Source organism: Mus caroli, unplaced genomic scaffold, assembly GCF_978045245.1.
Source record: "Mus caroli unplaced genomic scaffold, Mus_caroli_1 scaffold_2, whole genome shotgun sequence".
Classification (NCBI taxonomy): Eukaryota; Metazoa; Chordata; class Mammalia; order Rodentia; family Muridae; genus Mus; species Mus caroli.
The window spans coordinates 170727182-170751782 of record NW_028227257.1 but is presented as its reverse complement, the minus strand read 5'-3'; the positions used below and the strand labels follow the sequence as shown (position 1 = coordinate 170751782).

Below are 24601 nucleotides of genomic sequence, written 5' to 3'. Positions count from 1 at the left end.
TTTCTGAAGTCCTTCCTCTTCCTACTCCTCGGGTGCTGGAAAAAGGTCGAACTCTTCCACAGACTATTACTCAGGCAACCATTAAAAGAAACGAAGTCCTGGTGCCGTCATGGCGTGGGAGAACCTCAAACATTTGTATGTCTAGTGGAAGGCACTAAGTATTGCCATCTATACACTGAAAATTCCTTCTGTGCACCACCCAGAGCAGGCCTAGAGACAAGGGATTTGTAGTCACCAGGGTTAGGAGCAAGGAGGAGATGTCAGACTGATTGCTAAAGAATCTGCAGTTTCCTTTGGAAATGCAGGAGAATTGCTACGAACTCAAGGCATTACACATTAAGATCAAACAACAAAAAAATGTAGCCAGTGTGGAGGTGCACATCTGTAATGCCAGCACTGGGGAGGTTAAGGCAGGGTCAAAAGCAAGGAAGGTCAGAGCTATACAATAGGCACAAAGCTACAGTATAAAAACCAGCAAAGGTCCTCCTTATGCCGTCTACTCTTCTGTGCTTTTTCCCCTAACTGGAGTCCCAGTGAGAGAAAGCCAGAGTGAGACCAGAAGACAGCATGGTGGCTCACCAGGAATGGGAACTATGACAAAGGCTCAGAAGTTGACACCCACTAGGTGTCAACACAGCTACCTGGCTTAACTCCCAGAGTTCCACATGGCTCAACACACTCCATTCCAACAAGAGTAACTGCCTGCTCAGCCATTCCCTCTACCAACATCAGCCTAGCCTTGGTACAAGCCATCTGACATCAAGCCCGGCCTGTCTACCATGTGACCTGCCATGCAGGGAAGAGCTTGGATCTGGAGTCAATCACCAGCCATCCTTTTTGCTCTATCCTATGTCATCAGAGAGACAGACAGACAGACATATCCGGTTCTCATTGTTCTCCAGTGTGGGGAATACAGCGCACTTCCCTTAGGGATTTTACAAGGTTCTCTAGTGAGATTTAGACCACAGAAGTAGTAGAGATGAGTTTGCAGAACTGGTGGAAGATGGGGTGGGGTATAGAAATCTTGTAGGGATTCACCTGATCCAGCTGGGGCCCCCAAGGCCTTCTCTCAGCCAACTCCATTCACACATGGCACAGACCCTAACCATTACAAAGAAAGACCAGCAGACGGGAGACTGGGACCCATGCTCACCTCTCCTGTGGGATAGCGATAGTAGTATTTGTCCTGTTCACGCAGTGCGTACTCCTCAGGGTAGGTATCTCTGATCTCCTCATAGGTTAGTTCCTCACACACACCCTGTCAGGAAGACCAACATTCATTCCAGAAAACTTTCCTCTAGGGCCACCTCAAATAAAGGGGGGGTGGGGTGGGGGGAGTCTCAAGAAGCCACCAGAATTCCAGAGAACCCATGAGAGAACTCTCCATTCCCTGCCAGGCCTCCCCTCAGCTGCACGGGCCTGGGACTCACAGCATCGATCTCGTTGAGTGCCTTCCACTGCTCGTAGGGGAGCCTCAGGGCCTCCGCGGTCTGGATGGTACTTTTCAGCTGGCTGGTCCACACACGGAGGTCCTTCAGATTCTGTTCTTCCACGAACTTGCTCAGGGCATTGGCGAACTGAGGGGATGGGGGAGGCAGAGGTCACACAAACTCCGGTTCCTTTCCCAAGTTATGTTATGTCATTGCTTGGTAACAACCAAAGCCACTCAAACCTCTTATCAGGGTCCAAGAGGCCTGACTCTACCCTCTGACTTCTAGGCCACACTTACACGTACACATACCAAAGCCACATACAAATACATACAACATAGTAAGCCAAAAACAGCCAAAAACACACAACACCCAAAGACCCTCAACTCTACAACAAGGAGGGAACCAATCACCCCCTGCTCCCTACCCCCATGTTTTCTCCTCTCCTCTACCTTCTTGCCTCTGCTGGACAGGCCTGAGTCGCCCCCAATCTTGCCCTGCAAGTTGTACTCATTCTCGCCATGCCGACACAGGTAGATGGTACGGGGCTGCACGTGGATGTTCATCAGGTAGTATACAATTCGGCTCTGGATGTGGTCCTGCACTCTGTTCACCAAGAACCTCCGGCCAACATCAATCACTTTGATGAGTGACAAGTCCCTGCAAAGAAACCACCATTCAGGCCTCCGTAGCCCTAGACAGTATACCTCACTCACACCCTGGGCCCAGCCAGCTTCTAGTATATTTGCTTCCTGGGGCCCATAACAGTGACTGTTGTAGGTCTGCTCTAGGAGTCAGAGAATAAACCCAAGGTAACAACAATTCCCTTAACCAGGCTGTTCAAGCCAGATAGTACAACTAGAGAGATGGCTCACTCAGTAATATACAAACCTAAAATTCAAATATATCTTCTCTAAGCCGGGCACGGTATGGTCTGTAATTCCAGAGCTGGGGAAGCAGAGACAGGTGGTTCCTTGGAGCTCACTGGCCAGTCAGCCTAGCCAACTCAGTGAGTTCATCGAGAGACTGTCTCAAAAAGTAAGCTGGAGGGGCCAGGGTAATGGCTCAACAGTGGAGGTGTTTACCACCAAGTCTGATGACCTGGGTTCGATCCCCTGGGCCCACAAGGTTGACAGAGAGAAAAGGGGCTCCCAAAAGTTCTCCTCTGGCTTCCACATGTGTGCTATGGTGCCTAAGTATGTATGTACACACATAGACAGACAAGAAACCCAAACACAAGCAAATAAATAGATAAATGTTGGGAGAGGAAAAAATAAACCCTAGCTGGGCATGGTGGCACACACCTTTAATCCCCATACTGGGGAGGCAGAGGCCGTCAGATCTGTGAATCTATAATTCATTCCAGCCCAGCTAGGGCTATAGTGAAACCCAATCAAACAAACAAACAAACAAACAACCACAAATATCCTAGTCAATCTTGTTAAGGTAGAGAGTCATTGAGAAAGAGACTCTGATACAGACTTAATTATATATGTATGTGTGCATGTTTCTGCGTGGATATGTGCACATAAGTGCAGAACCTGGGGAGGCCGGAGGCATGCAAACCCGCAGTAGTTTGAATTACAATTGGTTGTGAGCCGCCAACTATGGTTGCTGGAAACTGAAACGCAGTCATCTGGAAAAGCAGTGTGGGCTCCTAGCTGAGCCGACCCTTATTTTGAACCTACCCATCCACCACTATCTCCCTCTAACTGCTCCTAATCTCCCTTATTTCATGAGTCTTATTATTAATAACCCCTTGAGTCTGATTAATTCCTTTATGCATGGATGTAAGTCTGTCCACTGGGGCCAGCAGCCGCCATGTTGCCAAAGGAGAGAATCTCTCCCTCCCTCCTTCCCTCCCTCCCTCCCTCAGCAGCCATCGATGGCCAATGGCTCCTCCCCCAAAGGGTGGGACTGTTTCTAAAGAGTTTATAGATATATTTAGGAGTTGTTTTAGAGGACGTTTTGAGGCCTCGTGTGGATAATCCAGGGTGGTATCTTCTGGGAATCACCTGTCACATTTATCAGGGTCAAGAGGCTGGTAGCTGGCTTCATAGCAATTGATTCTCTTCATGAAGTCGTCCATGGCTTCTGCTGAGTTGCAGTCTTTGTAATCCGGGCTAGAGATTTTAACTTCCTGCAACACCAAAGAGCAGCCTGGTGAGTCACCTTGGAAGGCTTTCTGCTTAGATTAAGCAGGATTTGGGCTTTCAAACAGGGAAAGCTCAAAAAGGCTCGGAATAAAGAGTATCCTGCCCAGCATATACGATTTAAAAAAAAAAAAAAAAAAAAAATGGGTGTCAGCAGGAAGTTTGACTCATGGCCTTTTGGCCTCATGATTCCACCAGGAAGATGCACCGGGAAAATGCACCAGGAAGATGCTCAGAAAGCCAACAAGGACCCAATAAGGAACACAGCTGGCTCACACACCTAGGTGGGTCAATCCAGTAACTGAATGAGCCTGAGCCTCAATCCAGCAGAACCCTACAGATGCACACAAAGAGCAGGCCTTTGGCTATAAAAGGCATATTAAGTGTTGCTTAGAAATGTCCCCTGATCTTGGGTAGGACTTCTCTATCTGCTCCAACAGAAGCAGAATCCGCCTGTGCTGCCTACACCTTTCCTAGCAGCACTTCTGGGACAAGGAGTCTCCTATAATTGGGCAATTATGCAAAAAAGAAAAACAAACAAACAAACAAAACCAAGTAGATTCTAGGGAAACTCTGATTTAAGTCTTACTACCCAGTCTTGGCTGGGCTGGAACCTGCTATGTAGAGCAGCATACCCTCAGCCGTTAAAACTTGCTACCTCTCTCTGACCAACAAGTGCTGAAATTATTCATCAGGCACCATCATGTCTGCCCTCAGAATTTCGTTAATATTTTGCTCCCACAACTATAAGGCAGACAAAAAGATGGGAAAGCCCGGAGACTGATGATAGAGGTTCCCACTGTTTTTGTTCTGTTCTTTTTGTTTTGAGACAGGCTCTCATAGATCTCAGTGCATAGCCAAGGATGACCTTGAACTTCTGATCTCCCTGCCTCCACCTCCCAAGCGCTGAGATTCCAAGTATTCACCACTACATCCAATTTATATAGTACAGGGGATTGAACCCACGGCTTCGTGCATGGTAGACAAGCACTCTACCAAAGAGCCATATGACAAACATGGTTGCCTACGAGTCTGGATGTACTTGATGCTGCAGATCTGCACATTGAAAATAGCTAGTAAGGTCGGTTACATATTATGTGACTTGTACAATTAAAACAGATATAGGTCACAAATTCCTGGGCCTAATCTGCAAAACTGGAAGTATAGGAATAAATAGAAAGCTACCACTAGACAAACTCCTAACTCAGCATGGGAGTGACTGCTCAATGGGGAAAGCAATCTCACAGCTGCACCGTGTGAAGCCCCCATGAGTCCAACACCTCTGCCTCCTCCAATGTGAGCCTCTTCCTTTGCACCCACTCTCCCTGAAGCATGAGCTTGTTTCTTAGAAATGCTTTGAACTATTCCCACTGTCTTGGAGATGAAGACCAGTGAAAGAAGCTACAAATGTTTAGCATCCCTTTAAAGGTCTATTTTAGGCCAGGTGTAGTGGTGCACACCCGTATTCCAGTACTCAGGGAACCCTGAGTCCAAGGCCAGCCTGGGCTACACAGTGAGACCTTGTCCCTGAATAATAGATGTATGGATAGATAAATAGATAGATGATTAATAGATAGATAGATAGACAGACATACAGATATGCATATGCAATAATGCCACCTGCATCTCCTACCTATGAAAACTGATTTTTCTTTATAAATATGTCCTATTCCAATATGATTAGACTGGAAACCAGGAATGAGATTTACATCCATCATTCTGGCAGTAGAGGACCAAGGCAAGTCTTGACTCAAATATAAGATCAGCCTGCGCTGTCACACAGTGTTCCAGAACAGGCAGGGCTATAGTGTGAGAATCCTGCCTCAAGAACACAACAACAACAACAACGACAACAACGATGACGACGACAAAGCTGAAAAGAAAATAATCTAAAAGCACAAGAAGTTGTGCGATGGTGAGATGGCTCAGGCTCAGTAAGTCAAGATGACCCGAGTCATGATGATCAGATCTCACATGGTGGAACTGACTCCACAGGTTGCCCTCTTACTGTGCCTATCCCACCACCTATACACACACGAACTAAAAACACAGACCTGTCTTTATAATTCTCATTTCTGTTTGTGATCTATTGCTATCAAGTAATAAAATGGAGGTTGAATCAAACAGTGCTGCCATTGGCCTTGAGTTATCTGGACAAGCTACCCTTGTCTAGTGGAATTGAGGGCGAAGACACATATTATATCCCTTCTTCCTAAACTTGGGACCTTTGCCTTTGGCATGCTGAGCCTTGAAGCCTTTGGTTCACATAAAAGTTCTTACCTACCAAGGACCTGGAAAGCAAAACTGAACAGCTGGATGGCCTCCCCTGTATAAAGGGATGGGCTGCCAATCATCCCTAGCTGCTTCATCATCACACCGACACCAGGTTAAACTACTTCCTGTCTGTCACCTTTATCCACCATGTCTCAACCAAGCCTATATACTGCTGCTTGCCCTCTAAGACCTTGGAAAGGGCCTGGATATCACTTAAGAGCAGGACCAGGTCAGACTGCGCTAAATCAATATCTCCATGTACTGCTGCCTTCCCAGGATCCACCTGAGGGTGCTCAATCACACACGGGGCAGGTCATCTGCTTCTACGGTTTTAGCTACTGTCCAGTCGCTGACCTGAGCTCCAGGACAGCAAATAACCTCATAGCATAAGGGGCCATACACAAACAAGGGCTTCCGAACTGTCTTACCATGATGTTGGAGGCCACAACAGTAGGGTCGTCACAGACCGACTCGATGAAAAATGCCTGAGGGGAAGGAAGTAAGACAACAAGGTGAAAACAGCCCACCAAGGAAGGCTAGCTTCGAGTGAGTTCACTAGGATACAAGAAAGGAAACCAGCAGGAAGAGGACTGGGGACACATAAAGCAAGCTAGAACCAGACAGACACTGCATGCTTCCTCTTAGATGCAAAATCTAAATTTACATGTGTGAGTGTGGGGGGTCAGGGGGATATCATGACAGAACAGGAAGACTAGAGGCAGAACTGGAAAACAGGTTAATGGAATACACATCCCAGGAGCCTGTCCTGTTTCGAAAGCAAAATCAGACAAACTATTTGGGAAGCAGATAAGGAGCAGTAAGTGGGGGAACGGGGCAAGAAAAACTGGGACCACAAATAGGAACAAAGAATAATGATACACATGAATGAAAATGTCCCAAAACTCTCTCTCTCTCTCTCTCTCTCTCTCTCTCTCTCTCTCACACACACACACACACACACACACACACACACACACACACATACTTTTTGTGCTTTAGAACTAGAAGCACTTGTCTGTTTGCTACCCAAAATATTAATAAGGAGGCACTGGGGGAAATATTACTTCATTAAACACCAACTTTGCATGGCCACGCCCCCTCCCCCATGGTTCCTAGGCATCCCACCCCAAGGAAGACCTTGTTTCAAGACAACAAAACACAGGCAACTGTGAGTCCAGGCTCACACCTACAATCCCAACACTTAGCAAAGGGATTGCTAGAAGTTTGAAGTCAACGTGGGCTACACACAGCGAGTTCCACCCAACCTGGGCTACAGAGTGAGACAATGTATCAACAACTCAGGGCAGCAAGAAGCTGACAACAGAGCCAGGCAATCAGTTACTCCCAAGGTTTTTCCTCTCTCTCAATTCGCTGGGGGAGGCAGGTTTGGCTCACCTTGAAGTCATTTTCTTTGGCAAAATTAAGGATCATGTGCCTTCTTTCTCTAGTTGTATTGGTGGCATCAAAAACCTGATAAAGAAGAAGAAGGATCAATCAATCAATAAATGAATGAATAAATGAATGAATGAATGAACGAATAAATAAATACAAATTTAAAGCCTGGTAATAATAGTTACCCAAACCACAAGGAATTCAATCCATTGTTTCCAGAACTAAGGCCTAAATCCCTCCTTCAAACAGAGTATGTCCTGTCCCCTGACCTCCAGGGTCCTCCCAGACTCCCCTTCTCTCCCTCTGCCTATAGCTCTTAGACACAGCAGGGGGAGCTGGGATGACCAGCAAGCAGTAAAATACAATGAGGGACCCAGGAATGGCCCCTGGCTACAGTGGCTGGTAGCAACACAGTAGTGGTGGTGCCAGATGCCCACTGCACAGGTGAGTGACAGCTATGTCCCAACATCCATCCCAAGAAACACTCCTGAGTCATGAGCTGCTTTGGGCCACTTGTCCCCTCAGACCTTAAATGCAGAGGCATTTGTCCCCGACCTCACTCCGTTGCTTGGGCCCATGAGGACAGAGGTGCCTGTGGCCCCCAGACTTACTGCAATCTGTCCACCTTCCTTTGTCAGGTAGCTTTTGACATCTCTCAGGGCAGCTAAGGCACACTGTCTGCAAACACACAAGAAGGAAAGCACTGGTCAGAGCAGACCCAGCTAAGCAGCTTCATCCTCTACGACACATTGAGGTTGCAGTTCCAAGATGCTCAGTGCTAGCCAGGCCTCCGGCCCAAGGACCAGTATAGATACCCATCTCCACACAGCTGAGGGAGGCGGCCAGCATACCTAGCTACGCAATGGGATCAATTTCCCCGAGAAACACTTGTATTTGCTTTTGGTTTTCTGGATCATTTTGTTTTGTTTTGTTTGCACTGGACCCAGCTATACTGCCCAGGCTGGCATTGAATTCTAGCCTGAGCTAGCCTCAAACTGGCAGCAAACCTCTAACCTTAGCCTCTATACTGTTGCGATTACAGGCATGAGTTACCATGCTTGGTCTTCCGTTTTCATTTTTTGGTCTCTGTCCTTTGTGGTAAGGAGAACTGAAACCAAGGCCTTGAACATGCTAAGCAAGTGCTCTACCACTAAATAGCAGCCCCTTTTCCCATTTTAGTTTGAGTCTCACTAAGTCATCCAGGCTGGCCTTGAACATACTCTGTAACTAACGTTGGTCTAGAACTTGCAGCCTTCCTGCTTTAGCCTTCAGAATTCTTGAATTATAGAAACTGTACACCATACTTGGCTTAAAAATTAAACCAGGGGAGCTTTTTAAGAACTGTGCCAACCAAGGGAAGGGATGCAGCTCACGTGATTGAGTGCTTGCCCAGCATGCACAAAGCCATAGTTCAGTTCATAGCACTGTATAACCAGCTGTATAGCTTTGTAGTGCCATCTATAATTCTCGTACTGGGGTGTGAGCGATAGGGTGGGTTGTGGAAGCCAGAGAATCAGAGGTTCAACCTCAGTTACACAGAAAGCTCAAGGCCAACCTCAGCTATGTGACCTGGTGCTAGGCAGCAGGATGGCAAATACTCATATAATATCTGCACTCAGGAGGCTAAGGCAGGCAGATCTGAGGATGAGGCCAATCGAGCTGGGTAGTGCAAAGCCAGCCAGCGTTATACAACAAATACCACTTAAAACTAAACTATAAACTAAATAGAAGTACAAATAAAATAAAAATGAATGTCAAAGCAGACCCAGAGAGTCACACTGGATAGGCCTGGGGCTGTGCCTTGCACCCGGATCTCTTCCCACACCCAGCTGATTCCAACACCATGCGGCTATCCACAGATGAGGGGCACCACCTGCCACCTGCAGTTTAAGAACTCTTTTGCAAATGCAAACGGAGGATTTCCAATGAAAAGGACTTTGTTCACTCCTGGCATGTGGCAGCTGTTGAAGTGTCTCTCAGGGTGGCTCAGTTTGTCCTTCTGGAAGAATATCAGAGCAGCTAGTCACAGAGAGGCCAAGGGCTTGTCCTAACACTAGCTTGGACTGATGGGCACCAGCATGAAGGCTGGCCTCTGCTTCCTTTTTTACAGAACCCAGCTTCAAAACAAAGGAAGCCACAGGATGGGAAGATTGCTCAGTCCATAGTAAAGTGTTTGCCTTTCAAGCACAACAACCTGAGTTGGGTCCTCAGAACCTACATAGAAGAGGGGGAGGAAGAAAAGAAGTGGAGGAGGAGGAGGAGGAGGAGGAGGAGGAGGAGGAGGAGGAGGAGGAAAGGGAGGGAGGGAGGGAGGCAGAAGCAGCAGCAGCTGGGGTTGGTGGTACACACATGTAATTCCAGTGCCAGAGAGATGGAAACAGTCAGAAACCTGGGGTTCACTGGCAGCAAGCCAATCTAACCTACACATTCACTTCCAGGTCAGTGACAGGCCCTACCTCTAAGAAAAGCCTACAGAGTTGGTTCTTTGGTAGAGCGCCTGCCACCCGAGGACATGAGTTTACATCTCCAGCACTCACCTAAATGCCAGGCACTTGGGGGTATAGAGAAAGGCAGGTCCCCAGAGCTCACTGACCAGCCAAACTAGTTCCAGATTCATCAATAGACCCTGACTAAGGGCTGGAGAGATGGCTGAGCAGTTAATGGCACTTGTTGCTCTTCCAGGACTTGGGTCTGATTCTCAACACCCACTGGTAGATCACAGCCTGGTTACCCCAGGCACCAGGCACTAACGTACATGCAGGCCAAAGACCCATACCCATAAGGCAACTTTTTAAAGTGAACAGTGAGTATCCAAAGAACATGCAAGGCTCTCCTCTGGTACAGACACACACACACACACACACACACACACAACCCAAGGCACCCCAGGCTTACTTTCGGACTCTCATGGCTTCCTCATTGTCAGGGCGGAAAAAGTTGTAAGAGCTGTAGTGCTTCACAGCCTCGCGCCGATACTCTCCCACATTGAACACTGGACAGGAAAGACAAGGACCGTCAGGAACAAGAGGCTTCCCAACCAAAGAGAAAACCAGCCAATAGCTATCCGAACAGGGAATTTCCTGTGGAAACAGTGTGGAATTCCCAGGCCAGGCTTGTCACCTCCAGGTGTCACTGTCAGGGAAACAGGCCCAGACCAAGGACAGCACTCATCATGTTTGCTGTACCAGCCAGCTGTCTGTCTTCTAGGAACCAGATCCTGACCTAGGCCTCCCAATGTCATCAACCAGAAACAAGCTCTGAAGACCCCCAGAGTCTAGCAAAAAAGGTTACAATGTAGGAATAATGCAAAATAAGTTACAATGTTGCTCAGTTGTTAAAAGTGACTGTCTAGCATGGCTGAAAGGCTGGGCTGGATGCTAGCACTAAAAACGTTGGGCAGGGCAATGCATCCCTGTAATCCCAACACAGAAATATAGAAGGGGGGGTGGGGTGGGAATATTAGAAGTCCAGGAGCTGTATAGTTCATTCAAGCTATGAAACATTGTCATAATCATAAATATAAATATAAATATAAATATAAATATAAATATAAATAAATCCGAGGAGAGGTAGCTTAGCAGTTAAGAGCACTTGCTGCTCTGGCAGAGAGAGAGAACCAGGGTTCAGTTCCCAGCACAACTGTAACTCCAGTTTCAAGGGATCTGACTCCCTCTTCTGGCCATCTGGGGCATGAGGCACAAGTGTAGTACTCATACATATTTGCAGGCAAAATACTCATATATATATGAGTTTGCATCTCCAGCACTCACCTAAATGAGTATAAAAATATATATAACTAAATAAATAAATGTTAGAACAACTAGAGATGACTTTTTGCCTATAGTATCCAAGTGTAAGTGGGTCTCACTGACCAGCCAGCCTTGGCTACTTGTTGAGCAAGCGATTCTAAAATTACCCCTACCATGTCTAAATTGGTTGTGTTCCTGCTGACAACACCATCATGGGGATGAAGTCACATTTAATAGCTACTGCTTATCACATGTAGATCTAGAGTCAAGCATCATTATTTAAAAAAAAATAAAAAAGTTTCTCAGCACAGTGAGGGATGCTAGCTCCTATCCTCAAGACACTGCCCATTTAGTTGGGAAGTGTCACCAATGCTAAGCAGCATGAAGCTGCTGAGGAGAGCCACTAAAGGAAGGCTAGTTACATCTGATGGGACTTTCAAAGGAAAAGTCCCATGGAGAATGGGGTCACCACGGGGAGCCTGATAAAGGGGAGGTGGACTGAGATAACTGGGAGGCAAGGTCAGACTCCATAACCTAGACGGGTGCTGGGAGTGGCCCTGCCTGAGAGTACCTGCTACTAGTCTTCAGACCTGGCTTACCTTTCGTTGGAACACCTATCCAGTTGAGGTAGCGAGTCAGCTTCTTGGAGATGTAAGTCTTACCCCGGGCTGGGAGCCCCACCATCACAATCACGGTTGGGGAGTTGGTCAGCTTCGGCCCACAGGCTGGAAAGATCAAGAAAGTGATCATCAATCAATGAGCAAAACTTAATGGTGTGAGTCCTGTGCCCAAAGACATATTTTGAAGTATAGGACCAAAATTGAGGATAGTGGCACATATCAGTAATCCCTGTCCTTAGGAGACAGACACGGGAAGATTGAGTGTTCAAGGTGATCCTCAGTTGAGTGCTACACAGTTGAGTTCCATGCCTGCTTGGGCTACACATTTAGTTCCAGGCCAGCCTGGGCAACAATGGGTAACTGTCTCAAAGCAACACAAAAGAATAGCTCTAAAGTTATGACATCATTCCACATCCCAAAGCCCCTGCTATCTGTCTGATGACCCAATGGGACTACCTCGCCCCATCCCCACCTAATGACCACTCCCTTTGGTGTGAGTTCAGTCTCTTTTCAAGTAATATTGGCAATGGCAGCTTAATGGCAGTTCTGAAAGCAAATATACAACCAGGCATGGAGGAACTGAGCCCCAGACAGAGTGTTCCAATCCCTAGCAAAATGGTGGAAGAGCAAAATGGGGTACAAAGATGGGACCCCAATGCCAGGAAGGGTAAAATTAGCACTGGGGAGAGATGATTTCCCAATTAAACACGTAAATTGAACCAACAGGTAGGAAATAGACTTGAGTGAGACCCAAAAAAGAGGGAAGACATTTTCTAAACTGCACTGAGACTTTCTTTCCTAAATAAAAAATTAAATAGAGCTTATCGAGTAAAAGTAGGTCATGGACCCAGAATGCTGGGCCCCCTGGCTGGGCACCATGCCTCTGCCTTTCACCACCTTCCTAACTAGCCCCCCTCGCTCCATTCTGCTGCCAGGATCTGATGGATGCCAGGTTCAGAGGGACGCCTAAGTCTGCCAAGGTAATAGCCAGTCAGACAGTCCTAAGTAAACTGGTCACTAAGTCCCAGGCAGGCTCCCAGAGATGTTCTTGCCTGTGATGAATGAGTGACCCGTATAGCCTTAGAATCACAATGAGACAAAGCATCAGGGACGTGGGTTTTTAGAAAGCAGCCAAAGGAATCCTGCTAGACAAACTAACGTTTCAACATTTCCTTGGCTGTGTCTTTGCCCCTGAGACTCTCGGGGGACTCCTGCATCCTGGTAACAAGTGCGCTCACAAGCCAAAGAGGCTGCCTGCCAGCTCGAGCTCAGCTGGCCTTCTCCTGTCCCAGACAGGCTGCACAGCCTGCAGGAAAAGAGATGAGAGTCGTACCAGCAATCTAGACAGATGTCAGATTTAGATAGAGGTTCATGGGAAGGCTAAGCATAGGGGATACCCAACATGGATCTTTTGCTTTAGATCTGCAGGCTAGCGTCTGTGTAGAAGCATGTATGAGAAGCAGAGCTATGTGTTCTCCTTGACATGGGGTCCTGGGTGAGGAGTGTGAAGCTATCTAAACAAGAGAATTCATAAGCCAAAGACAGCCCTTAGAGACATATCCCATGAATGCATTCCAGAGGCTCTGGAAAGAACAAGTTCCTAGAGGACAGAAGCTCCTGTGCCTCCAGCCAATGTCCCTTCTTCCTCCCTTATGACCCCACTGAGACATTGCTACTGAAAGCATCCAGAGCTGCCTGGAGACAGTCACCCTTATATGCTAGTGTGCATGGACTGCTTCTGTTGGAACTGAGTCAGGGACTCAGGTACAAGTTGACTGAGTTATCAGGACAGGGATTATGTCGATCTACTAATCGTAGGAATAAATCCCGCTGGCAGTAGACATTTGGAAGGGGGAAAAAACAATACTGTGGACTCAGCAGAGTTCCGCTAGATTTCAATGAAATAAACCTAGATCACCCCCTTAGTTGACAAAGCAAAAGCCATTCATCCTTCCCACATGCTCAAAGCTGAGGAGCTCAGAGCAGCTGCCAAACGAAGCATAGCTTTCCCTCACCCAGACATCCCAGCACAGTAAGATGAACGAATCTGTCCAGATAAATCTAGTATCCCTACCACAGACCGTCTTCAAACTCACAACCCAGCTCCAGGGTCTCCTGGCCTCATCACCTATTGCAACCTGGCCTCGGGTTCTCTTCTTCATACACAGTTTTACCACTGAGAAAGAGTCACCTTGAACCATAACCCCTCATCCTGCATCCCACAACTTCCCTGGATCCAGTCCCTAACTCTGCTATTTCTCCCTCCAACCAACTCAAAATATACTGAGTTCAACAAAGAGTTTTCAAAGACAAACAAATAATGCCTCTTTTCCTTTTACATAAATATTTGGTTTTTTTAACCAGGTGTTTTTTGTTTTGTTTTATTCTATTATTTAGCAGCAAATTTAGTTATCAACTTTAATGAGCATAAAGGAATACACAGATGTTCTGTTGGGATGTGTGTGATGGTTCATCTCCATTTGTCAATTTGGAATCACCATAGTAACACACCCTGCAGTATCTATGAAAATGTTCCTGGATTGGGTTAGCTGAAGTGGGAAGGCCCACACTGTGGGTGGCACCATGCCATGGGTGTGGGTAAGCCTGAGTAAAGAGAAGGGAGTTGAGCAGCAACATTCAAATCTCTCTGTTTCCTGACTGCAGATGCAAACCAGTCGGCTACCTAACACTCCTGTTACTACTGCTTTCCAGCCACAACAACTCCAACCCTCAAACTAGTCAAAATAAACACTTCCTCCCAGAAGTTGGTTTTGTTCAGCAATGAGAAAAATAGCCAATCTAAGTGGAAAGAAAGAAGCCATTGTCTTAAGACCTCCACGCCCTTGGGAGATTCAGAATGAAAGTCCTGCCCATAGCATGGTTCCCTAAGTAAGAGCCACAGAAAGTCACCAGGACGGGAGAGCTGAGCCAGCACCCTACAATGTCATCAGGTTTATATGCTCACATACTCATGAGCCCAGTGCTCTGGATGCCAGATGGGAAGGATGACAGGTGGACACACTTGAGGTCAGCATTATTGATGAGTACCACTGAACTGAGACCTGCTGCTTGCTCACATACTAGTCCTACTGTCGTTAGTTCTTAACGCAATCTTGCTACACGGGCCAGCATCCTGTAGGTAATTATACACAAAGGAAACCCGACCAGCTGGTGAGCTACAGGATAGCACGGCTGAAGCTCGAATTATGGGAAGAGAAAGCCTGACGCGTGATTAAACCCCCAACTTCAACAGTACTCGTCTACCATAACACTGTTGCGAGACAAACACGCTCCTGGGTCCTAACTTCAACTCTTCTTCCTCCATTAAGTGATTAATATCTTCGACAACATGTGGCCAAGTGCAGGGATGGATACAGCTAACTTAAACATCCCACCACCTGATACCCACAACTTCTTTTCCAAAAATTTGCTTTGCTGTGGAAGATACCCCACACCTCATCCGTGCTGGGCTCCACCTGATGCTTTGCAAAACATTTAACACTAGAAAAGGATGCTAAGCCATCTTCATCATCCTTTTGTGCAAGCATGTGAGTTATGCTTCAACTACAAGTTCATGGAAAACACATGGAAGGAAGGAAGGAAGGAAGGAAGGAAGGAAGGAAGGAAGGAAGGAAGGAAGGAAGGAAGGAAGGAAGGAAGGGAGGATACACTTAGGTCAGCTGTGGACCCTGAAGGGCTCCATCATCATCCTGAGAACTGAGACTGGCCTTTCCTCAGGAACCACCTCACTGCATCTCCATCAGCCAAGGGTGAGACAGAATTGTACACAAGACCTACCTTGACCTTACAGGTATACTACCACGTGAAGATCTCTCTGGAAATGGGCTTAACCTGCCAGGCCCTCAGAACACAATGAATACCAGCAACAGAAGGCAACACACGCCACATGGTTGTTCAGTAGATGAAAGCATCATTGGATCCACCTGCAGCATCCTCCCAGTCTGCTGGGATAATATAGCGAGAGCTTGCCTCGGTAGAGTAGGCTTGGGATGTGTGGCACAGGGAGAATAGAGATAACAGATATATCTTTTAAAGGCCCTCTCCCCTTCATGGTTACAGTGTACATGGACTGCTTACCATGTACCTTTTGTCTCCTAATATCTAATTAATTTGATACCCAATGAATGGCCTTGACCTTTACGACCTCTTATCTCTGCCACACACTGTGACAGGGTATCTTATTGATAACTGTGGGAGGTAACAGCAGTGCTCAACATGCAACTCCAAGAGTCCAGGACAGAGTTTAAAGCCAGGCCTCACCACCCCCTTGGATCTGGGACATCTTCAGCTCTTCATGTCTTCCTTTCCTTTCCTGGACAAAGGCAGAGTTTAAGACACTGATTGTGACAATGAACTGCACAGAGCACTCATGGAATGAATGTTCTAGCTATGCCCAGCTGGGCATAGGCAGGTTAGAACTTTGTAAGCCTTTAAATTCCATACCCGCCTTCCTTCATGTAAATTCTATCCTAAATCATAATCAAAGATGAACTGGCATCTTATTCCCATATTATTGAGGGACAATAGGAAAGGTGAAAGCTAGTAAGATGGCTTTGTGGGTTAAAGTGCTTGCCTTACAAGCCTGAGGACTTATGTTCAATCGCTAGAGGCCACTTAAGGATATTAGAGAGTCAACTCCATAGAGCTGTCCTCTAAATAGCTCTGCTCCACAGAAACTCCATGGCATGTGCCACCCTTCCCCCTGCCCCCCATAATAATAAGTAAATACTTTTTAAGATGATTTTTTGGTAGCTGCTGTTTAAGGCAACTCTGCCCCAGGCAGTCAGACTATCCCTTGGAACTCTGAGGAAACTGTGTGACAACTCCCAACTAAGTCTCAGGCTATAGATTTTCAGTGTAGGCAACAGGAAAGCCAGTTTGAGTTAAGCTCATTTGCAAATACAGTAATGTCTCTCTAAATTGTGGCTTAAACTGATGGGCATTTCCAGTTTTGGAAGAAACATTTATCACAATGTCGGTAAAGAAACTTGACACTCAATTTTTGCACTCCTCAGACAAACATATCATCCTGCACAGTCCTTTTGTTTTTTAATTTCAAGACAGGCTATGGAGGCCAGGCTATCCTTGGGCTATGGAGGCCAGGCTAGCCTAGGACTCAGAGATCTACCTGCCCCGCCCTCACCACTATGTGCACCACTCTTCCTGGCTTTTGTGATTTGTTCATTGTTTACGATTGTTTCTTTAGTTTTATCTGGACGATCTCCTCTATGCCCTCTAATACTAAGCCACCATGGAGCTGGCTGTCAGCCTCTGATGTGGAGACCACAGGGCTGGGACTGCAGCAGCAGCAGCTGGGAGCATTCTTGCCCAGCATTCATAAAGCTCTGGGTTCAATGTCCATCACCAAGTAATCCAGACATGTAGGTGCATGCTATAATCCCAGTGTTTGGGGAGAGAAGGCAGGAGGACCACAAGTTCACTGTCATCTAGACATCATAGAACGTTTAAGTCAACTCAGCTCTGAAAAACAGTTAAAAAAAAAAAAAAAAGAAAAGATTTAGGTGAGTGAAAATCTACAAAAGAGGCTGGGTGTGGTAGCACACACCTTTAATCCCATTTAAGTTGAAGCCAGGCCAGCCAGGGCCACTGGAGACCTTATCTCGGAAAGAAGAAAGAAAAATAGAAAGGAAAGAAAGAAAGTCAGTCTGTCCACAAGATTCCCAGTGTCAGTAGAAAAGAAGTAACCTATTAAAAAAAAAAAAAAAAAAAAAAAGTAACCTATCTTCTCTATTGCAGTAAAAACAAATTTAGTATAGGGGGGAAAAAAAAACATTTAAAATACGGATATGCTTTTAAAACCCCTGGCTGCAGATATTTGTAAGTGAAAGAATGTGTCTGAGCCGGGCGTGGTGGCGCAGGCCTTTAATCCCAGCACTCGGGAGGCAGAGGCAGGCGGATTTCTGAGTTCGAGGCCAGCCCGGTCTATAAAGTGAGCTCCAGGACAGCCAGAGCTACAAAGAGAAACCCTGTCTCGAAAAACCAAAAAAAAAAAAAAAGAATGTGTCTGACTACACATTATTTCACATACACACCAGTCTCACACACAAGAATTCTAGAAGTGAGTGAGCTGGTCATCTTAATCTGTCAGCTTTAGGCACATCCTCTTTAAACTCTATATGGTTCCAACAGCAATTCTTTGCAAATCTCTGAGCTCTGACAGACGTGCAAGCTTGTGGAATCTAGCGATCAGGTTCTGCAGCCTGGGGGAGGCCCAGCTGCTCGGTGATGTCTTTCACGATTACTACTGAGCCAGTGTCACTGAACTTGGGTTTCTTGCAAAAGCTGCCATGGTTCTCTCAGACCCAACCACAGAAAGAATGTATTCTGCAATCACATGGCTTTACACATACATAGAAAACCAGGCCCTATTGTTTGACCAATTTCAGTTTAAAAAATAGAAAACGCTATAGTCTGCCTGATTAAAGTCCAGAAGCAGCATGCTGTCTAAATTTGACCAACTTACCAACTTTCCCTGTTTTATTATTATTTATTATTATTGACAGGGTCTCATTGTGTAGTCCAGGTTCATGATTCTTTGACCTTAGTTTCCCAGCTACAGTGTAATGAGATTATAGGTGTCCCACAGGCTTGGTTTTACCCTGGGGCATTTTCATAAAGGTGGCCCCGGTGCATAAACGTGTCTGACAGGGTTTGGGGAAGAACCCTTGCCAAGCCCTTACCTCTGTCTTACTTGAGCAAAAGAAAAGGAGACTGTCCTGGGGACAGTCTCCACCGAAGCCCTCAGGTCCAGCAGGGAAGACCTGCTAGAGGTTTCTCATACTGCACCACAGGGAGGCAGGAAAACCAGTAAGTGACTCAGACCCACAGAGCTCTGAGAGCTGTCATGTCCTGTGATGGCCATCCTGAGAAACGTGACAGCAGAGAAACCTACCCTGCAGCCTGGTGTTCCAGTGTCCCAGGGTGACAGGAAACCACCTCCCAGTTTTGCCAGTAGATTCTCAAGCTACAAACGTGATGTGAGCAACGTATCCACTGGGCAGCTCACTCCTGTTTACCCCCGTGGGCTCCTGGGCCTGCTGCCTGGGAGGGAAGCATTGCCTTTAGAGCAATTCCATCCGCTCTTCCCAGAGGCACCTCTTCCTATCTAGGGATGGAAGTGAATGAAACCTTCCCAAATCGTTCACAGCAGCAACAGGTGAGGCACTAAGAGAAACTGCCAGCAAATTCCGTGCTCCGGGTAAACGAGTGCGTCTGTAAAACACTAGTCACCAACCCATAAACCATCCCTGCAACCAAGGATCTGCAGTCACGGGAGTGACGGCGAAGATGGAAATATACAGAGGTGCAAAGATCCGAGGAAGAAAAGAGATCGTGAACCTGAGGAAACCCAAAGAAAAGGGGGCGTTGATGTGGGCGGCCGCGCCCCTGCTGCAGTCGGCCAGGGTGACTCCAGAGCAGCCAGGTCTCTCCAGCCTCTGGGAGGCGCTGGCCCAGAGAGCCCAGGCCGGGCCGGGCACACAGGAGGTTTCCGGAGCCACAGCGCCCCTTCTGCCCAGCCTGGGAGACGCAGCCGGCCGCCACCCCCGCCTAGCCCGGCCGACCGGCACGAGTGCGCTTCCCGCAGAGGGGAACCGGCACAAAGCCGCTGCACACACAATGGCCGGGCTCTGCACGCGGCGCAATCTACAACCTAGCCCCCCACGTGGCTGCCTGCACTCACATCTGGGCAACGAGGGTCGGTGATCGACGGGCACCCAGATCTTCTGTACCCGGCTCTGGGTCAGTTCCAAAGGCATCTTCGTAGCTGTATTCGGCGACCCGCCACCCCTGGAGGAAAGACTCCGACTTGGGGAGAAGAGCAGCAGCAGATCCCCCCGGAACAAAGGACAGGAAGGGTGCGTCCGCCTGCACGCGGCTGGGCGCTCCCTTGCACTGCTTTGGAAAATGTGCTTTGTGCGGAGTCTCGGAGGAAGGATCGCCTGAGCGGAGACACGAGACAGATGAGAGCGGCGTGGAGTTGCGGCTGCTGCACTGCTGACTAGTCGGCTCTGTTCAGAAGCTCAGGGATGCTCCAGCGCAGTGACAGCCACGGTCCCAACGCCCAGCACTGCCACTTGCTCCTCTCCTGTTCTGTCGGGATGCCACACGCACTGCCCGGCCTTTTAAGATCTGACCGGTAGCGCGGCGCGTCAGCCTCGGGGCGGGCCGCATTCTTTGCGTCCCAGCCCCCTTTCACGTGGAGAGAAGGGTGGGCAAGGCCAAGAGACAGCCTGCTGCCGCCCCCTGCGGGTGGACGAGGGCAGCACGCTCTGTTCCTGCAACCCAAGCTGATTCTTTCGTCCTCCTTTCCGTCCTTAAGTTTATTCCCTACGGGCGCCAGACAGGAACGGAGTCCCCAAATAATTCCAGCCACTTTCCTCATCTGTGCTTGGAAGGCAGGAGCGATCTGATAATGTCCAATGTGGTTCGTTGACAGCCCTCCACCCCTTCACACACACACACACACACACACACACACACACACACACACACAGCTGGAGCTATGTAAAAGCATCTTCACAATTTAGCCTTACAAGCAGTGGGAGCCCCAGCACCATAGTTACATGATTTGGGTACTACTGGCTCAGTCCAAGTGAAGACCCAAGTCAGAGCTGCCTCCTGGTAACACCTGTGCATTATCGCCCACTATGCCCCCTGCCATTGCTGACACTGCCACCTCCGGGCACAGGCGCATACTTTTCTTGAATCCCCGGGAAACATGCTTGGGTGGCGTTGCTACCGCTCACTCAGTGCTACCGTGCCTGGCGCTTGAAGGGGGACAATAAAGAAAGAAAGAAAGAAGGAAGGAAGGAAGGTTTGACCGAAAAGGAACTTTGGAATGCGGGGGGCGGTTGGTATCATTTTCCCTTTCAACATGGGCCATATTCCATACCCCTTCTGCAAGTAGTGATAAAAATAGAGCCCATTCCCTCCCCCATTACCGGACTATGAGCCCCAACGTAACTATCAAGGGGCAGCTAGATCCTAAATTCATGTCACCCACCCAACCCCCACGCCCCCGCTCTAGCACACCGGCTATATTTTGTTTGATGTGAACATGCCCTCGCTTCCGATTTTTGCACTTTGCATAGGCTGGAGATACATGCATAACACGCAATCGTTGAACTGCCAGAGGTCATTTCTTCAGCGACGATCTAGGGATCTTTCGGTGAGGGGGCCGTGGAGACAAGACACTTTACATGTGATTTTAGCGAAGAAAGCCTCCGCTCAGAAGATCTGCCTTGCCTAGCGCAAGCTGCACACGTCGCGGTGAAGCTGGGCTGTGATTGGAGGCGCTCGCGGAACCCCACACTGCAGTGGAAAAGTCTGCGCAAAGGCTGCCACACGTCGCGCACGTCCTGCATGCTCTGCTGGGAGGGCGCCGGCCCCCCGGCGGCGGGCGCAGCTGCTCTGTTCCCAACCCAGCCCGCCCCGCCTGGGGCCTCCGCCTTGCCTTCTCCGGCAGCCTGGCGAGCCTAGGAGACCTGGAGCTCACCTGGCTAGTAGCCCTTGGGAACCTCCCAGCTCTAACCGCCGTTCCTGCACCCTGCTCTCCGGTACCACCCTCCTCAATACCTGTCCCCAACCCCAGGACAGCTTTGCTGACCTTCCGATTTCTGTGCTCGGGCAGCTGTTCAGAAACCCGGTGCATTACATTTAAACTTGTTTTTCTTTAGTGAGAGCAAATGCCAGAGGTGACACCCTAGAAAGCCCAAGGGAGAATCTCGCTCCACTCCTGAAATTAGAATGGACTGACTTGACAAGGAAAACATCTAGTAGTGTCTCCAGAAGGGTTCCCTCACTGGTATTTGCAAGCTGAAGGGGAGGGGGGAGGGATGGGGGTGTGAGTGCATCCCTGCCAGGAGACTCCCCACTCCCGACTCCCAGCAACCATAGTACACCTGGACGCTTGTAAAGTTTCCACTAGGTTTTCTGTTTGTTTTGCTTTGTTTGAGACAGTTTTCCTATGCAGCCCAGGCCGGCCTCAAGCTTGCTCCTTGCCGGCCTGGTATTACAGGCCTGTGCCATGCTCCCAGGTGCCCGCTTGAGTTTGCACACACCTACAAGCCAGGCAAATGGCCAGATGCCAAAGCTTAGGAACAGATTGCTGGGAACCGTCAGGGAGAACGTGGTGGGAATGGTACCAGTGGAGAACGATCTTTATTTCTCTTTTATCATGTTTAAATCTCTCGATTTAAGGTCAGTCCTCAAGTCAGGAGGCAGCTAAGTATTCTCAGATGGGGCAGTTTTCCTTTCCTGGAGTCAACAATGTAGTGGGTACCCAGAACAAACACTAAGTTCTCCAGTCACTTCTGCTACCAGATAGGTAAAGGGAAATCACCTTAACCCTGCCTAGGGCTCCAGATATCTAGGAAAGGATGGAATGTGAGGCACACAGCTGAATTCACACTTGTTTGTTGGGTCCTATGAAGCTGTCGGCTTGCAACCACAGGTAAATGCTGTCTTTGTAGAAGGCAAAACTGCTCCAACATGATACTCCTTAGGACCAACCTTGCTACACCTACATTCAAAAGTTTCGTCCTTAGCTTTGCTGTTTAGACATCCTTCCAATTCCTCCCTTAGTTCTGTTAATACACCCTTATCTTTACCTCAAATGCCCTAGGGCTTCACTAACTCCCAGGTTCCCGGGTGGATATTATGAACTCAGCTCTTTAGAAGACACTGCCAAGAATGTGAACATTCTTTAAGTCGGGTGACTTAAAGCCAGGTGACTCCAAACACTAGGACTGATTGACAACTTCCTTTAGAGTCTGAGTCACAATCTAGACCCTGCTAAAGCCAAAGGAAAGTACTGAGCATTCTAGTCCACATTCCACAGCCCTCTCTCTACCCCTTGTCTACAGGAAGGAGCGAAGGGAAGATTGGAGATTAGAAAGGTCAAGGAATCAAGTCAAAGACCAAGGAGGAAGGAAGGCAGTTAGGAAGAAGGTGTGTGCGGGGGTGATTGGTTTTGTTTTAGAAACAGGGTCTCATGTAACCCACACCAGCAAGAGGTCACAAGCATGAGCCCTCACGCCTGGTTTATATGATGCTGAGAACTCAACCTGAAGTTCCATCACACTAGGCAAGCACTCTACCAACTGAGGGAGATTCCCAGCCATGTGCGTGTGTGGACGTGTGTGTGTGTGTGTGTGTGTGTGTGTGTGTGCGCGCGTGTGTGTGTGTATATGTGTGTGCATGTGTGTGTGTGCGTGTGTGTGTGTGTGCATGTGTGTGTGCATGTGTGTGTGTGTGTGCATGTGTGTGTGTGCATGTGTGTGTGTATGTGTGTGTGTGTGTGCGTGTGTGTTAAGGTGATCACATACTTGACATAAGCAGCAGCAGAATGCTGTCCCTCCCAGGTGCTCATATTACACACCCACACCCACACCCACCAAGAGCGCTGAGTAGAACCCTCAGCAAGGGAAGACTGGACTGCTACTCAGCTTCACCTGAGACAGGTAGGCTGCCCCGGGTGAAATGTCCCACCTAACACACGCTGGAGTGCTCTCTGTGTGAATTCAGTGAGCCAGGTCTAACCTTAGTAAAGAGGACATCGAAGTATTTTTCTCACCATAACCTTTGTTTCTATTCTCTGGCCAGTGTCACCAAATCCTTCCCAGAGTCGCCAAGATGTGGTTATCAACAGCAGCAGCACGTGACTCCGTTGCCTTACTCTTACACCAGCTACTTAGACTTAAACCTGGTTGGTGCCTACGCCTCCTCCCCAGGGAAGCAGGATGGGGGAAACAAGCTGCGGCAGGCTGTGAGCAGTCTCACGGTGCTAATTAGACCCACAGTGTCGGTAGTTGCTCTCTTGAAAGATCCCACATATGAGAGAGTGAAACAAGGCACCAAATAATTGGCAAAAACAAACCTTTATCATCATCCCAAGATGGCTTTTAGTCAAAAATATTTGTGACTTTATTGAGATTTGAGGGTAGCTGCCCAGATGACATTGGAGGTTCCCAAAACCAGCTCATAGATTGTATGTAGTTGCCAGTCATGCAGGACCACTACTGTATGTAGGCTAGACTACAAAAAGGCAGGGACTAAGAGGATCAGAAAGCTTCGCTAGTAGCACCTGGTGGCACAGGTCTGTAATCTTAGCACTTGGGAGGTAGAGGCAAGTGGATCTCTGAGTTCAAGGCCAGCTTGGTCCATATAGCCAGTTCTAAGAAAACCAGGGCTACTACTATATGATGGTTTGTATATGCTTGGTCCAGGGAGTGGCACTATTAGAAGGTGTGGCCTTGTTGGAGTAGGTGTGTCACTGTGGGTATAGGCTTTAAGACCTTCATCCTAGCTGCCTGGAAGTACCAATCTAATGCTAGCAGCCTTCAGATGAAGATGTAGAACTCTCAGCTCCTCCTGCACCATGCCTGCCTGGATGCTGCAATGAACCCGGAGTCTTGATGATAACGAATGGAACCTCTGAACCTGTAAGCCAACCCCAGTTAAATCTTCTCCTTTATAAGATTTGCCTTGGTCATGGTGTCTGTTCACAGCAGTTAAACCCTAACTAAGACAGAAGTTGGTATCAGGGACTAAGGAATTGCTGTGATAGGCCTGACCCTGCATTTGCTTGGAAGAATGTAGATTTGGGGACTTTGGATTTAGAAAGCAGGGGAATGCTTTAAATGGGGCTTAATGGGCTATCTTAGGAATATGGAAGACTTTATTACTGAGAGTGATTTGAATAGTGAGGATCTAATCCAAGAGGTTTCAGTAGAGAATTTCAATATGTGGCCTAGAGACTGTTTTTGTGGTATTTTGGTGAAGAATGTGGCTACTTTTTGCCCTTGTCTGAAGAATCTGCCTGAGGCTAAGGTGAAGAGACTCAGACTAATTGCATTGACAAAGGAAGTCTCTGAACACCCATAATAGACTTTGTTCTCTGGTTAAGTCTCATGAAGAGCGTTTTAAACAAGCACAACAAG

At 47.9% G+C, this 24601-nt stretch overlaps 1 protein-coding gene across 9 annotated transcripts in view; it reads right to left on the bottom strand.

The window, feature by feature from the left end:
- The window catches only part of Pfkfb3 (6-phosphofructo-2-kinase/fructose-2,6-biphosphatase 3), a 34737-nt gene extending 10615 nt beyond the window's left edge, over positions 1-24122 (bottom strand). Inside the window, exons 1-10 of one of the 9 annotated variants that reach the window (XM_085835198.1) lie at positions 23202-24122; positions 11598-11723; positions 10145-10241; positions 7861-7927; positions 7253-7327; positions 6286-6342; positions 3446-3570; positions 1883-2090; positions 1431-1577; positions 1154-1258 (exon numbers count right to left, since the gene is read on the bottom strand). In XM_085835198.1, the coding sequence (XP_085691324.1) occupies positions 1154-1258; positions 1431-1577; positions 1883-2090; positions 3446-3570; positions 6286-6342; positions 7253-7327; positions 7861-7927; positions 10145-10241; positions 11598-11682 (966 nt within the window). In that variant the 5' untranslated portion in view covers positions 11683-11723; positions 23202-24122. Of the gene's footprint in view, positions 1-1153; positions 1259-1430; positions 1578-1882; positions 2091-3445; positions 3571-6285; positions 6343-7252; positions 7328-7860; positions 7928-10144; positions 10242-11597; positions 11724-15899; positions 16060-18552; positions 19312-19341; positions 20050-23201 lie in introns of those variants that run through there. The other 8 variants (XM_085835199.1, XM_085835196.1, XM_029472904.2 and 5 more) reach the window with 8 other exon arrangements.
- Between the last annotated feature and the right edge of the window lie 479 nt (positions 24123-24601).